Consider the following 13915-nt stretch of genomic DNA (forward strand, 5'->3'; position numbering starts at 1 on the left):
CTTTCCCCATATCGAGGGATGAGGTTTTGGTGGCACTTTTCCTTCTGTCACCGTAAATTTTGAACTCAACCACTTCATGGTCGCTATGACCGAGGCAGCCACCAATCACCACATCTCCCACCAGACCCTCTCTGTTTTCTAGCAACAGGTCTAGGAGGGCACCTTTCCTAGTTGGCTCCGTTAGCACCTGTACCAAGAAGTTATCATCTAGGTGCTTCATGAACCTCCTGGACTTGCTCGTGTCAGCCGTGTGGCACTCCCAGTTAACGTCCGGCAAGTTGAAGTCCCCCATAAGGACAAGGGGAGTTAATCTCGAGGCCTCTCTTAGTTCTGTAAAGAATAATTTATCGGCGCTATCGTCCTGGCCAGGCGGTCTGTAATAGACTCCCACAACGACATCCCCTTTATTCGTTCGTCCCTTGATCCTTACCCAGAGGCTCTCAACTTTGCCATCGCCGACCTGAAGTTCCACACAGTCCAGCCCCTGCTTCACATACATTGCCACCCCACCACCTCGCCTACCCTGCCTGTCCCTCCTGAAGAGCCTGTAACCATCTATCGCTACACCCCAGTCACAGGACTCATCCCACCAGGTTTCGCTTATGCCGATGATGTCGTAGTTGCGGGACTGGGCCAGGACTTCTAGCTCATCTATTTTATTCCTCATACTGCGTGCGTTTGTGTAAAAGCACTTCAGGTGCGTCTCCTTACACTCAGCACCTTGTGGATCTGACCAAAGGACCCCACTGGCACACAGCCCCTCTGATTCTAGCATACCATCCCTTAGGTCTTCACCGGCGCGCCTGGTTTTAGCCCCTTCCCCCTTCGACTCTAGTTTAAAGCCCTATCTATCAGCCCTGCCAACTCCTGACCTAAGATCCTTACCCCTCTCCGAGAGAGGCACATCCCATCCGGTGCCATCAGGCCCGGTGTAGCGTAGACCTTCCCGTGATCAAAGAAACCGAAATTCTGCCGGTCACACCAGTCTCGAAGCCACGAGTTTATGTGAACAGCACGCCTTTCAGCTTCGATCCCCCCTATCGGAAGGACAGAGGCAAACACCACCTGCGCCCCTGATCCTCTAAGTAGTCGCCCCAAATCCCTAAAGTCTCTTTTGATCGCCTTCGGACTTCTCGTTGCTACTTCATCGCTACCAGCCTGAAAGACCAGTAGCGGGTAGTAGTCAGTGGGCCGTACCAGGCGCTTGACTTTATTGGCAAAGTCTCTCACCCGAGCCCCAGGGAGGCAACAGACTTCTCTGCGGGTTGGATCCGGTCGGCATATCGGTCCCTCTGTCCCTTTCAGAAGGGAGCCCCCCATAACAATAGCCCTTCTTTCTTTTTTGAAGGATGATGTGGCAATGCGACGTGTAGGTCGCATTGTCTTAGGCGCCCCCTCCAACTGGGACGGGTGTTTGTCTACTTTGTCATTTAGGTTGTCTTGCTCTAGTCCTTCATATCGATTATTTAAGTGTAGATGAGAAGGTGAGGTGGGCAGAGAGAGGGCTCGCCTACCACCCCGAATAGGCACCTGCCTCCATTCCCCCCCTTGATCTAGGTCTCCTCCCGCTGCCTGGCTGGAGGAGCGAACCTCCGTCTTCTGCATAACAGGAGACGCCTGTGCCGTGGCAGTCTCGTGAGCCTGCCTCAGAGAGGGTAGAGCGCACCTCCACCAGTCAATTTCCCTCTCTGATTCCCTGATGCTCCTGAGCCTGTTCACCTCCTCCCGGAGCTCCGCTACCTGGCTGAGCAGTTCTTCAACCTGGGCACACCTCCCACAGGCATACCCACCACTGCTGTCGGAGACCGACAGAAGGCTGGGGCACACTCTGCAGCCCAGGACCTGGACGGCTGCGTGTTTCCCCGAGCCCTCCGTCTGAGTAGCCACACTGGCGACCGTGGCTGGAGATGCCGCACGAGATGCGGAGGCCACGGTTTTCTGCCTGGTCGATACCACGGTCAGGTTCTACGCAAGCAGGTTACAAGCACCGAAGGGAGAGGCAGCTGCAAAAGAGCGACGATGAGCCCCCCGCTCGCCCTGCCCGCGCGAACTGCCGCGCAAACTGCCACGCCCTTCGACGTGCCACGCCCTGTTTGCCCGTCCTGTTCGCCGCGCTCCTGGTCGCTCGCGCTCCCTAGGGGCAGCTTTTAAGCAGCCGGGGAGGGGGCGCTGCTGGCTCCGCCCTCGCCTCGTCAGCCTCCCTCGCGAGGACTGCCGGGTCCCGGCGGCTCCCCCGAGTGGCCTCGATGCCGGACAAAAAGCCCTGTCCGCCTCGGTCCCCTGCTCCGCTGCAGAACATGTCTGCCCCGGAGCCGATCGCCTCAGCAAATGTCCTTCCTAGTCCTGTACACAAACAACACAGCAAGACACATCCTAAGAAACTAAAAACTATTTTCAAAGATGGTTAGGCCTTGGTAACGTTTAACCCAGCATATTGGTCAGACGATATCTGCTGTCTAGCTGATAACCACAAATATCACACACTACTATGACCAAAAGTAACATCTAAGCAGTAGAGTTACCTTGAAACTGCACTGGAGCTGGCTTCTAAATACTGGTATTTGCAACTAGACACATATTGAAAACTCTAGTAATCTAACTTAACAAATCTAAAAATGGTCTGCCTAAAGTGTGAAGTTAAACTATTACTGCAACTCTTAGCAGTCGGAGGAACTCATTGGCAGATGATTTCTGAAAAAAATCCTAGTAGGATATAACCTGACATTACCCTAGGGAGGTCAGGATTCACCCCTTCCAAGCCAGTGCTCAAAATCACTTACTCTTCAGGCATTGCTAAAACACCTGTATCACAGACTCTGAGCACAGGGCTACAGGACAGCAGCTTTTAAACCATAGCAGTCAGATTTTTGTATTAAACCCCATTTTGAAAGACTAGGCCTGTGACTGTTCTTGTTAGCAGCATGGCATGAGAAACTCAAGTTGTTAACATGAAATACAACTTTCAGATCTGAAAGTTATTGATGTGGAATTTGTTCATTAGTCAAACATGAGTAAAAGCTGAAAATGTAGCTAACTGTCTTGCACTATAAAAGCACTTTGTATCATCAATCCACATAATTACTCACATGCTAAAAAGTGTTTAAATAATGTTAAAATATCAATACTGCAGCAAATTATGAGAATTTACATATGCACCAGAAGAGCTTGTTTGCAGAGACAATGTGAAATGATCCAACTCATGTCAAACTACCATCTTACCTGCTGCAGATAACAGAGGGGCTGATGATAGGGTCTGACAGGCTAGGTGCGCTCTGAGTAGCAGTTAAGACTTTATGTGGCTTTAAACCTTGCTTCTTGTCAGTATCTGTAGAGTCTGGAAATGACACAGATGATGTTTTTCCGGTAGGACTTGTAGCAGGCGTTCCCTGAATAGGCGAATGGCATGGGGAGGTGAGAGGTGAGATATTTGATGGGATACCTGGCAAGAGAAAAGAAGAACTTTGTCAATTGACAGTAGCAGCAGATGGTTGTATGAGTTTACCATGCATAAATACTCCTCGTGCAATATGAAGGCACTAGCATAGCTTCCAAAATGAAAAATAGAGAGAAAACTCTCCTTTACCCTGAGTCAAACTCATGGCTGTCATAGAATGATGAAGCTCCATCATCAATTGTTTCTACCTTCTGAAGATCTGACATTAGCTGAAAGGCATGAAATGAAAGATGTGCATAAGAGGTATCACTACAGGTATCACTATTCTAGTGACAGAGGCACCTGACTCCAACTAGACTGTTCCGCAGAATGTCTTTGTTTCACTGTTTCCACCAGTACAGGAGAGACAAGAAAGGCTTACCCCCATTCCTATCATATTAGAACTTCTACATGTGAGATCACAGAGTCACGGAATCATTTCATTTGAAAAAGACCTCTAAGATCATCAAGTCCAATCATTAACCTAACCAAATCTACCTACCACTAAACTATGTCCCTAAGCACCACACCCATGCCTTTACTCTTTGAATCCACCTTATACTTTCCAGTCTCAGATGGAAAGGTCCCAAGTGTACAATAATGCACAGGGGAGCAAACAATATCTCTCTTAAAAGGAAATGCATTTAAATTGACATACTTCCTGACCTTTGTTCTAAAGTTTGAAGGAACACAGCTCCAGTTCATTTACCATGCTCATCTTCAGAGCTGAATGACAAAGACCTTGGGAACTTCAAACTGGTTTTATGTTTGAATTGTGCCCACTACCTAAATGCATTCCAGACACAATTAACTTAGAATAAGGTCCTATTTTGATCTAAGTTTATGAAATACTAACCTTGCAGTACATACATGTAAAGTTCCAGCATTTTATCCTGATAACTTACTGTGATGTCAGCTTAAAATATGATTTACTGTTGACAATCCAAGAGTTAAAAATAATCTGTGAAGTTGCTACAGTATAACTTTGAGATTCAACAACACCTACATTTTGATTAGGCAATTTCCTCAGAAAACATTATATATATTGCTGCCTTAATTCAACAATTGCAACTAAGTCTTGAGATCAGAAACCTACAGCCTATGAAGGAATTAAAAAGTTATCAAATGGCAATGATGTGGAAATGTAATTAAAATACAGATATCTTCTATTTTAGATTTTCTAATCCTTAGAGATATCTGCTTTCCTTCCAACAAAAATATGTTTTTAAAAACATTCCATAGTCTGTTAGTTGCCCAAGGGATTGAGTTGGATTATTAACTATTTTTGAGGTATATGCTACCAGGTAATTTTTATGACTGTCAAAGAGTAAAATATTTCAACAATTTAAAGCAAGTCCAAGGAACTTAAATGATGACACAATTTCACAATAACTTTCCTAACATTGATTTGATATGAACTTAGATTTGACTTTACCTGAGAGTTTTGCTAAAACAGGTATAGCTAGAAGTATTTTAAAATGCTAAAACTTTCAAACTTAATTGAAAACACATTTTGTAAATTAATAGGTTTACAAATTTAATTAGATCAAATCCTAGAGCAGAATTAGTATATATTGCCAATGGAGCTAATACACAAATGTTTAATTGATAATAATTATGGCAAATTGAAACAATTCTTTAGTTGAAACATAAAAACAAATCATAATTAAAAGTGCATGATTGTAAATATTTTAAAGCAAAATATCAATCTTCAGCATAAAAATCTGGGCCAAAATTTTTACTCCTGTGAATCGGTGCCCCTAAGAATTACTTGTGATGGAACGAAGCTCTCCCTTCATCATTGGTTAGCTCACATCTTTGGGCAGCAAAGATTGCTACTAATGCTTTCTGAAAGTGGAACAGATGAAATGTGAAGATGACTGATATGTGTGCTAAGTCTCATTTTCCAGGTAGAAAATATTAACTATGCTTTTCCAAGTTAATGGGTTCATCTCTGAAAATCACAAGTCTAAATTTCTTTTGTTAAGTTCTACAATAAATTCCTGGATTCTTGTTAGTATAACTCCATTATTCCAGTTTATTTTTATTTCTTTTTAATTTGACTTCTTGCTACTCTTTTAAGATAATACTGGGTTAGTTAATCTTCACTATGGCATAACACAGATTCCGTACAAGAGGAGATTTAATAGACTCTTCAGTTTGAAAAAGAGATGTAATGTGACAGAGCTAGATATGCAGAATAATTGTGCAGCCATTTCTTTAAATTAATTTCTAAGTTTGTATTCCCTGAATTTTTCAATGTCAGGCCTCAGGCATCTATCAATTTCTATCTGATGTCTGGGTGACCAGAACCTCCAAATAACAGTATCCCAGCATTATTCCATGTTTGGAAAAATAAAACAACCAACAAATAACAACAACCAACCAATCAATCAAAAACCAAACAAACAAAACAAGCAAACCAACAACAACAAAAAAAAAAGGGTTCATTTAAAACAAAAAGGAAGGCCTTGTGATCATTTTCAACTGCAATTTAAAGCATGGGTAAATTTTATCTTATCTCTCCCTTGTACAGGGAAGAGAACCATGCTGCTGTAGATTGACTACTTCGTGACTGTCTTATTGAACATTCCATTATCAGTGAAGAAGTCACCTTCTCCATTTTTTCTCACTCAAAAGAGAAGTTGTTTCTTTAAAGGCCCTACATGCCAAGTAAAACAAACAAAGTACAAAACAAAACAAAAAATGTTTCTCTTTAAAGATCTGTAAGAGCTAGCTGAACTTTTTTTTGATAATGAACATGCATTGACATACCTATGAGTTATATAATGGATTTGTCTTGGACATGCTTGTGCAAGAAGGATCATGTGCTGCCTTCAGCTCCAAATGGGCTTATGTAGGAAATCTCAGAGAGCCAATATACAAAGGCATTTAATTTAACATATGTTATAGAAAAACTCTTTTCTCAGCCCCATTGCAGTCACTGGAATTGCATGGATATAAATCACAACAAGCTTTAGTATAACACTTTCCACATCATGTCATGACTAACCTCTATAAATCATAAATGTCAAAACATTTACAATAGCATCACTGTGAGTTACAGTATTTTAAGTCACTACTTTTTTAAATAAAGTAAATTACTCATACTGATGGAAAAACAAGAAGAGACACAGAGACCAAAAGCAGCTGCATGTGCTCATCACCAAGTTCCTTGGGAGCTAAGTGAGCCTGACAAAGTCATGGGTACCCACTCACCTTGCCGGCTCTGTCTTTTGGCATTCAGGTGGTTGGTAGGAGACATGGCATAAGATGTGGAGAAGGAGCGGCTCTTTGTGATTGTCATCAGAAGGGAGCTGTTCCAGGAGTCAGTGCTGTAAAATGAGAGTGCAAACAAGTGTTGTTTGATGTAGGAAAAGCCTAGAGGGAAAATCTGAAGAAATTAGAAGCCACAGCAAGAACTATGTGGTACTGAGATGGCAAAATATTGTTGAGGAGGAAACCAGCATCTATCTGCTGGCTGAATTGCTATTTGTGAGGAGTATTAAGAAAAAAATGTTTACAATGTAGGCACTCCAAAGCTGGACTTCCTTCAATGCTTAGCCCTATTCATATTATTTATACAAAATGTATTCGGCATATTGTTCTGACAGCACAAAGACACTTAAAAGTAGACTTGAAATATGTTAAATTTATACTCTCTTTTAATGCCTTCTTAGAACAACCAGAAGTACCAGAAGTTCTGGTACTTCGTCCTGGCCAGTACAGACCGCCTGGCCAGGACGATAGCGCTGATAAATTATTCTTTACAGAACTAAGAGAGGCCTCGAGATTAACTCCCCTTGTCCTTATGGGGGACTTCAACTTGCCAGACGTTAACTGGGAGTGCCACACGGCTGACACGAGCAAGTCCAGGAGGTTCATGAAGCACCTAGATGATAACTTCTTGGTACAGGTGCTAACGGAGCCAACTAGGAAAGGTGCCCTCCTAGACCTGTTGCTAGAAAACAGAGAGGGTCTGGTGGGAGATGTGGTGATTGGTGGCTGCCTCGGTCATAGCGACCATGAAGTGGTTGAGTTCAAAATTTACGGTGACAGAAGGAAAAGTGCCACCAAAACCTCATCCCTCGATATGGGGAAAGCGGACTTCAGGCTGCTCAGGGAACTAGTCACCAAGGTCCCCTGGGAAACTGCTCTTGAAGGCCTCGATGTCCACCAATGCTGGTCATTCTTTAAGCGATGCCTCCTAGAAGCACAAGATCAGGCAATTCCTAAATATCGCAGGTCAGGCAGGCGGGGCAGGAGGCTGGCGTGGCTGACCAGGAACATTCTAATGGAGATTAGGCGGAAACAGAGAGTGTTTCGCTACTGGAAGGAGGGCCAGGTGTCATGGAAAGAATACAGGGATGCTGTTCGTGTTTGTAGGGAGAAAGTTTGAGTGGCCAAAGCACAGCTAGAGTTGAAGCTGGCTGTGTCTGTGAGAGAAAATAAAAAGGGTTTTTTTAGATATGTAAATGGAAAAAGGAGAACTAAAGAATACATAGGGCCGCTCCTTGATAGGGAAGGTCTCCTCACAGACGATGACGTAGGCAAAGCAGAGACGCTTAACGCCTTCTTTGCCTCTGTCTTCAATGCCGATGATGGGCTTCGGGACCCAGGGTGCCCTGAGCTGGAGGACCGGGACGGTGGGGATGACAAACTCCCAACTGACCCTGAACGTGTGCGGGATTTGCTACTCCACCTGGATCCCTACAAGTCCATGGGTCCGGATGGGATTCATCCCCGGGTGCTGAAAGAGCTGGCGGACGTCATCGCGGAACCTCTCTCCATTATTTTTCAACGATCCTGGGAATTTGGAGAGGTCCCGGTAGACTGGAAGCTGGCAAATGTTGTGCCGATTTTCAAGAAGGGTCAGAAAGAAGACCCTAGCAATTACAGGCCTGTCAGTCTCACGTCAGTGCCTGGTAAAATCATGGAGAAGACGGTTCTCGAACTTATTGAGGCGCACCTGGGGGACAAAGCAGTCATTGGTCCTAGCCAGCATGGGTTTGTGAAGGGTAGGTCCTGCCTAACTAACCTGATTTCCTTTTATGATAAGATCACCCGTATGGTGGACCAAGGGAAACCAGCTGATGTGATTTTTTTGGACTTCAGCAAGGCTTTTGACACGGTTTCCCATAGGATCCTACTGGACAAAATGTCCACCATACAGCTAAATAAAAACATCATACGATGGGTGAGCAATTGGCTAACGGGCAGGGCCCAAAGGGTTATGGTAAATGGGGCTGCGTCAGGCTGGTGGGCGGTCACCAGTGGGGTCCCTCAAGGCTCCATTTTAGGGCCAGTACTTTTCAATATTTTTATAAATGATCTGGATGTAGGAATAGAAGGTATTTTGAGCAAGTTTGCTGATGACACCAAACTTGGAGGAGTTGTGGACTCGAATGAGGGTGGAAAGGCCTTGCAGAGGGATCTGGATAGGTTGGAGAGCTGGGCGATCACCAACCGCATGAAGTTCAATAAGAGCAAGTGCCGGGTCCTGCACCTGGGACGGGGAAACCCTGGCTGCACGTACAGACTGGGCGATGAGACACTGGAGAGCAGCCTAGAAGAGAAGGATCTGGGGGTCGTGGTAGAGAGCAAGTTGAATATGAGCCAGCAGTGTGCCCTGGCAGCCAGGAGGGCCAACCGTGTCCTGGGGTGCATCAAGCATGGCATCGCTAGTAGGTCAAGGGAGGTGATTGTCCCGCTCTACTCTGCGCTGGTGCGGCCTCACCTCGAGTACTGTGTGCAGTTCTGGGCATCACAGTATAAAAAGGACATGAAACTGTTGGAAAGTGTCCAGAGGAGGGCTACGAAGATGGTGAAAGGCCTGGAGGGGAAGACGTACGAAGAACGGCTGAGGTCACTGGGCCTGTTCAGCCTGGAGAAGAGGAGGCTGAGGGGAGACCTCATCACAGTCTACAACTTCCTCGTAAGGGGGTGTCGAGAGGCAGGAGACCTTTTCTCCATTAACACCAGTGACAGGACCCGCGGGAACGGGGTTAAGCTGAGGCAGGGGAAATTTAGGCTTGACATCAGGAGGGGGTTCTTCACAGAGAGGGTGGTTGCACACTGGAACAGGCTCCCCAGGGAAGTGGTCACTGCACCGAGCCTGTCTGAATTTAAGAAGAGATTGGACTGTGCACTTAGTCACATGGTCTGAACTTTTGGGTAGACCTGTGCGGTGTCAAGAGTTGGACTTGATGATCCTTAAGGGTCCCTTCCAACTCAGGATATTCTATGATTCTATGATTCTATGATTCTCATTATAAATGAAAATCAGTCTCCTCGATGTCTCTACTGCAACTGTGAAGACAGACACCCATTAACCCTTCGGGCACTAGAAGAGCTCCTCAGGAAGCCAGAAGAGGCTCAGCAGAGCCTTGTACTGATGCCACTGGTGGTGTGCCTTGTTGCTGGGTGAAGCACTTTATGCTGTCACCAGTTTAAGAACATGGTGCAAATAAAAAAAAACCCTGCCAACAGACCCTGCAGACATTCGTCATGGATCCAAGCTAAACTCTCTGAAGTAATAAGGGGTGTGGCAATGATGAACAAATGTTGGTTCTATATACAAAATGGGTGCATGGTTTCAGCCTTAAGGCTGCATACCGGAAGGGCCAAAATAGTTTTGTAAAGTAAGAGAATTGTATTGATCATTGTTTATGGAATGGCACTCATCAAATGTCAGCTTCTTGCAATGATGCAGCACTGGGTTTTATCATGAGGCCAAACACTTCTCTGCACAGATCCACTAGGCCTCTAAGTCTCCACTTTTTTCTTCACAGTCTTCCATCCTTCCCTCATCAAGTGATAAGAAGGCATACAAGGCAGAATACAGCCTTTTAAAACAGCTTAGTCCTAGCCAAACTTCAAAAAAAACCATGTTCTGAAAGAAGAAAAGTATGTAACATTATCTTAACTTACTAACACTTCACTGTGTTGGAAGAGCAAGCACTGTCTATAAAAATGTTTGTTGTCTTTTGAAAATTATTTTTTTTTGAGGGAGTGAGGTGTTGTCAGTTGGTAGAAAGAATATTAAATACTGGTCCACCATAAAGAAAAACAAAAACAAACACAAACAAAAAGCACCCCAAACCCATTATTTGATTTCTTAAGGGAAATCTACTCAGTATAGAGATGACTGAGGACAGGAATATGGAAGCTTTATTATTTTTCCCGAATCATTTGAAACTATAAGAGCACCATGTCTTAATATTTTAGTGACAAAAGGATACAGGAAGACAAGACTTCTAATCTTAGACAGAGATTTCACAGAATCATAGAATATCCCGAGTAGGAAGGGACCCATAAGGATCATTGAGTCCAACTCCTAAGGCTGTTTGGTGATTTTTAAGGGTGATTTTTGGAAATCTGTGACTATTAAAACCTAGGAGTGATTTTCCAGACTATGGGGAAGAAGTTACAGATTTGCAAATCACAGAGTCTACCACAGATCAACTCTACTGTTATTCCCCCTCTTATCCCTTTCAAGTGATGAAAAGATCCTTTTTCTGTGTTCTATGGCATGCTTGAATTTGGTACAGAGGAAGTGGCAGATAATCAAGATTTTTTTCCCCTTCAGTTCAAAATTCTTTTCCTTGAAAGCAAATATGTATTGGTCTGCCAGAATTTTTAAAGCTAGACTTACTTATGGGCTTCATTTTTTCCCCTTTCTGGAATTCATTGTTTCTCCTACTGTAAAAGAAGAACTGCAAACAGTAGGCTGGAAGGCTTGACAGAGCTATAATTATACAATTGGCGACATTAAACATAGGAAGAATTGATAGCCTGCTTCGTTGGCTCATCAAGCGTAGTTATATAACAACTGTAGAAAAGGACCAACAATAATATTTAATAGCTCTCCTTCCCCCTTGGATTTCCATCTTAGGATGCTTACATACTACATGAGAGTCTGGGAACAAGAGTATAAATCAAATACACTCTGGGAACCACAGACGGGTAACTGAAGAATATTTCCATCTGGTTATAGCTTCTTTATATTTACTTTTACTTAGATACATGGGACTCCTTGCAAAGGGAAGTTTGGCTAGCCATGTATTTTTCTTGCACCAGACATTGAAGTGTACTCTGCAGACTGCCTTGAGCACCTAGGCTCCCTGTATAAGAAAAACAGTGCTCTAGGGGTATATTCACCCACGCTATCCAACAGCAAACATTGAGGATGTTGGGCCTTTTCAGGTCCTTTGGCTCCAGATTTTGAATTGCAGAAAAAAGGGGGGAAAGGAAGGAAGGAAGGAAGGAAGGAAGGAAGGAAGGAAGGAAGGAAGGAAGGAAGGAAGGAAGGAAGGAAGGAAGGAAGGAAGGAAGGAAGGAAGGAAGGAAGGAGAAAGAAAGAAAGGAAAGAAGGAAGGAAGGAAGAAAGGAAGGGAGGGAGGGAGGGAGGGAAAAAAAAACCAAACACATAAGTTTTCTGAGACCACAGCCTGAAATTCTGTTCTTGACTTCAGTGCCTTTGCTCTGCAATTCCTTCCCTGGCATCAAGGCATGTTTGCACACTCTATCCTCACCAAGGATCATAGCCCTTGTTGAGGTAGGGAAGGGACCTAAATTTCATTCTTGCAGGGTGGCACTGTAACTACTAGGCTGCAAGGCTAGCTGCTCTCCATCTTTCCTTTGAACGTTCTGCTCCATTCTGATTGTAATAATAATAGTAAAAAAACAATAATGGAGCCAGAAAAGAGGAAATGCTGTTGAAATAACTACACAATATATCATAGTTAATGATGCCTAGGACCCAAGCCTCTCTTTTCTCACAGACAAACACCCTTCTCAAAAGACTAACAGCAATTCAACTCCTTCCTTCACTGGTTGCTACTGGATTACATTTAGTACATTTAGGAAGCCCTAAGCACTCATGATATTCTGGAATTAAGTATGTACATGAGATGCAGGGTTTGTACAGTGATGTAGGGTCTTATGACACTATTTCTATGGAGAGAAAAGCACTGAACTGCATATTTTAGGAAGTTCTACCCCAAATCAGGGTTTGTGTTCTGGAAGTTACTGTTTATAGAGGATGGAGATCAACTGGTTTACTGACAGGGACACATCATTATGTGTTTTCTTAAAAGTGATGTTCAGCACTTGGATTACCTGTTAGATTTATCTCTTGGCTAAGCAATATCCATGGAGGAAACCTCAATCTGCATATCAAGAGGACTTTAACCACATAACCTTTCATTGTTTCCAATTTTATTATGTAATTCTGCACTTTTCTAGCTTAAATAGTTTATTTATTTATTTATTTATTTTTTCGTTTTGCTTCCCAGTAATAGGAAGCAAACTGGAAATGATCTGACAAACTGAGAAAGCCACTTAGCCACTTCTTCGGTAACCCAACTCATGGAGATGTGTGGAAGTTGTCCTTATGCAGTTCTTTTTCTACAGTACAGAGCTGTTCTAACTCCAAATTTTGGAGTCAGAACTTTTAAATGATGGACATCATTGCACAGAACTAAAAAAAAAAAATGCCCAAAGACAGTTGTAAAAGAGAGATGAAGTAATCTGTAACCTGGATGAAGATGATTCATGAGGTTTGATGCTGGCACTGCGATCTCTTCTCACTGGGGCTGGTTCCAGTGTAGGCAAACCTGTGGCTGATGTTGTTGTGGTCCAAGTGGAGGACACTCGTCTCAGCAGTCCTGGAGGCAAACTTCTCCGTAAGCGCTAGAGAAAAATCAGTTGCTTAGAGTTTATATAGGCTTATAAAAACATTAAATATGCAGAAGAAAAATGTTGCTAGCATTTGATTAATTCTGCCTGATGATACCTGGTGAGGTACCTTTGGTCTGCATTTGCCCAGGTATTACAGTGCCTACCTCCCACTGAAATCACCACAGGCTGGTGCTTTCAACACTTAGAGAGTCTTGACCTTCCTCCTTATTTTATGTTACAGAAAAGCTATGCATCCACAGCCCAATAGCCATAGATGTTCAACACTTGGAGGTCACTGGAGACAGTCAGTTTTGACAGTGCTCTTTGCAAATTTTAGAAATGATGTGGCCAAAGGTATGTCATCAGGGCCACAAAGATAAGTGAGGGATTGAAGCATCAGATAGGCTGAGAGAGCCATGATTGTTCAGCCTGGAGAACAGAAATCTTAAGGGAGATCTTACCAATGTGAATAAATACCTAAATGCAAGGAGGGGAAGGAAGATGGAGCCAGGCTTTCTGAAGTGGTATCCACTGACTGAATAATAGGCAGTGGGCACAAAAAATACAGGAAATTCCATTTAAATGTAAAAAAAATAAATAAATTACTGTGAGGATGATCAAACACTGGAAGCAATCCCCAGAGAGGTTGTAGATTCTACATGCATGGAGATATTCAAAACCCAGTTGGACATAGTCCTAAGCAACCTGAACTAGGTTTATTCTAGAGAACTTGCTCCAGGTTCAAACTGCTTGAGCTGGAGAATTGGACTAGATGATCTCCAGAGGTACTTCCAACCTCAA

At 43.6% G+C, this 13915-nt stretch overlaps 1 protein-coding gene across 2 annotated transcripts in view; it reads right to left on the bottom strand.

Moving 5' to 3' along the window:
* Window positions 1-13915, bottom strand: part of PDE3A (phosphodiesterase 3A) — a 274527-nt gene that overhangs the window by 41101 nt on the left and 219511 nt on the right. For both annotated transcript variants that reach the window (XM_082784838.1, XM_082784839.1), the window contains exons 4-6: window positions 12972-13126; window positions 6653-6768; window positions 3220-3439 (exon numbers count right to left, since the gene is read on the bottom strand). In XM_082784838.1, coding sequence (XP_082640964.1) covers window positions 3220-3439; window positions 6653-6768; window positions 12972-13126 — 491 coding nt within the window. The remainder of the gene's footprint in view (window positions 1-3219; window positions 3440-6652; window positions 6769-12971; window positions 13127-13915) is intronic.

This window comes from Aythya marila, assembly GCF_965140915.1.
Source record: "Aythya marila genome assembly, chromosome: 1".
Lineage (NCBI taxonomy): Eukaryota > Metazoa > Chordata > Aves > Anseriformes > Anatidae > Aythya > Aythya marila.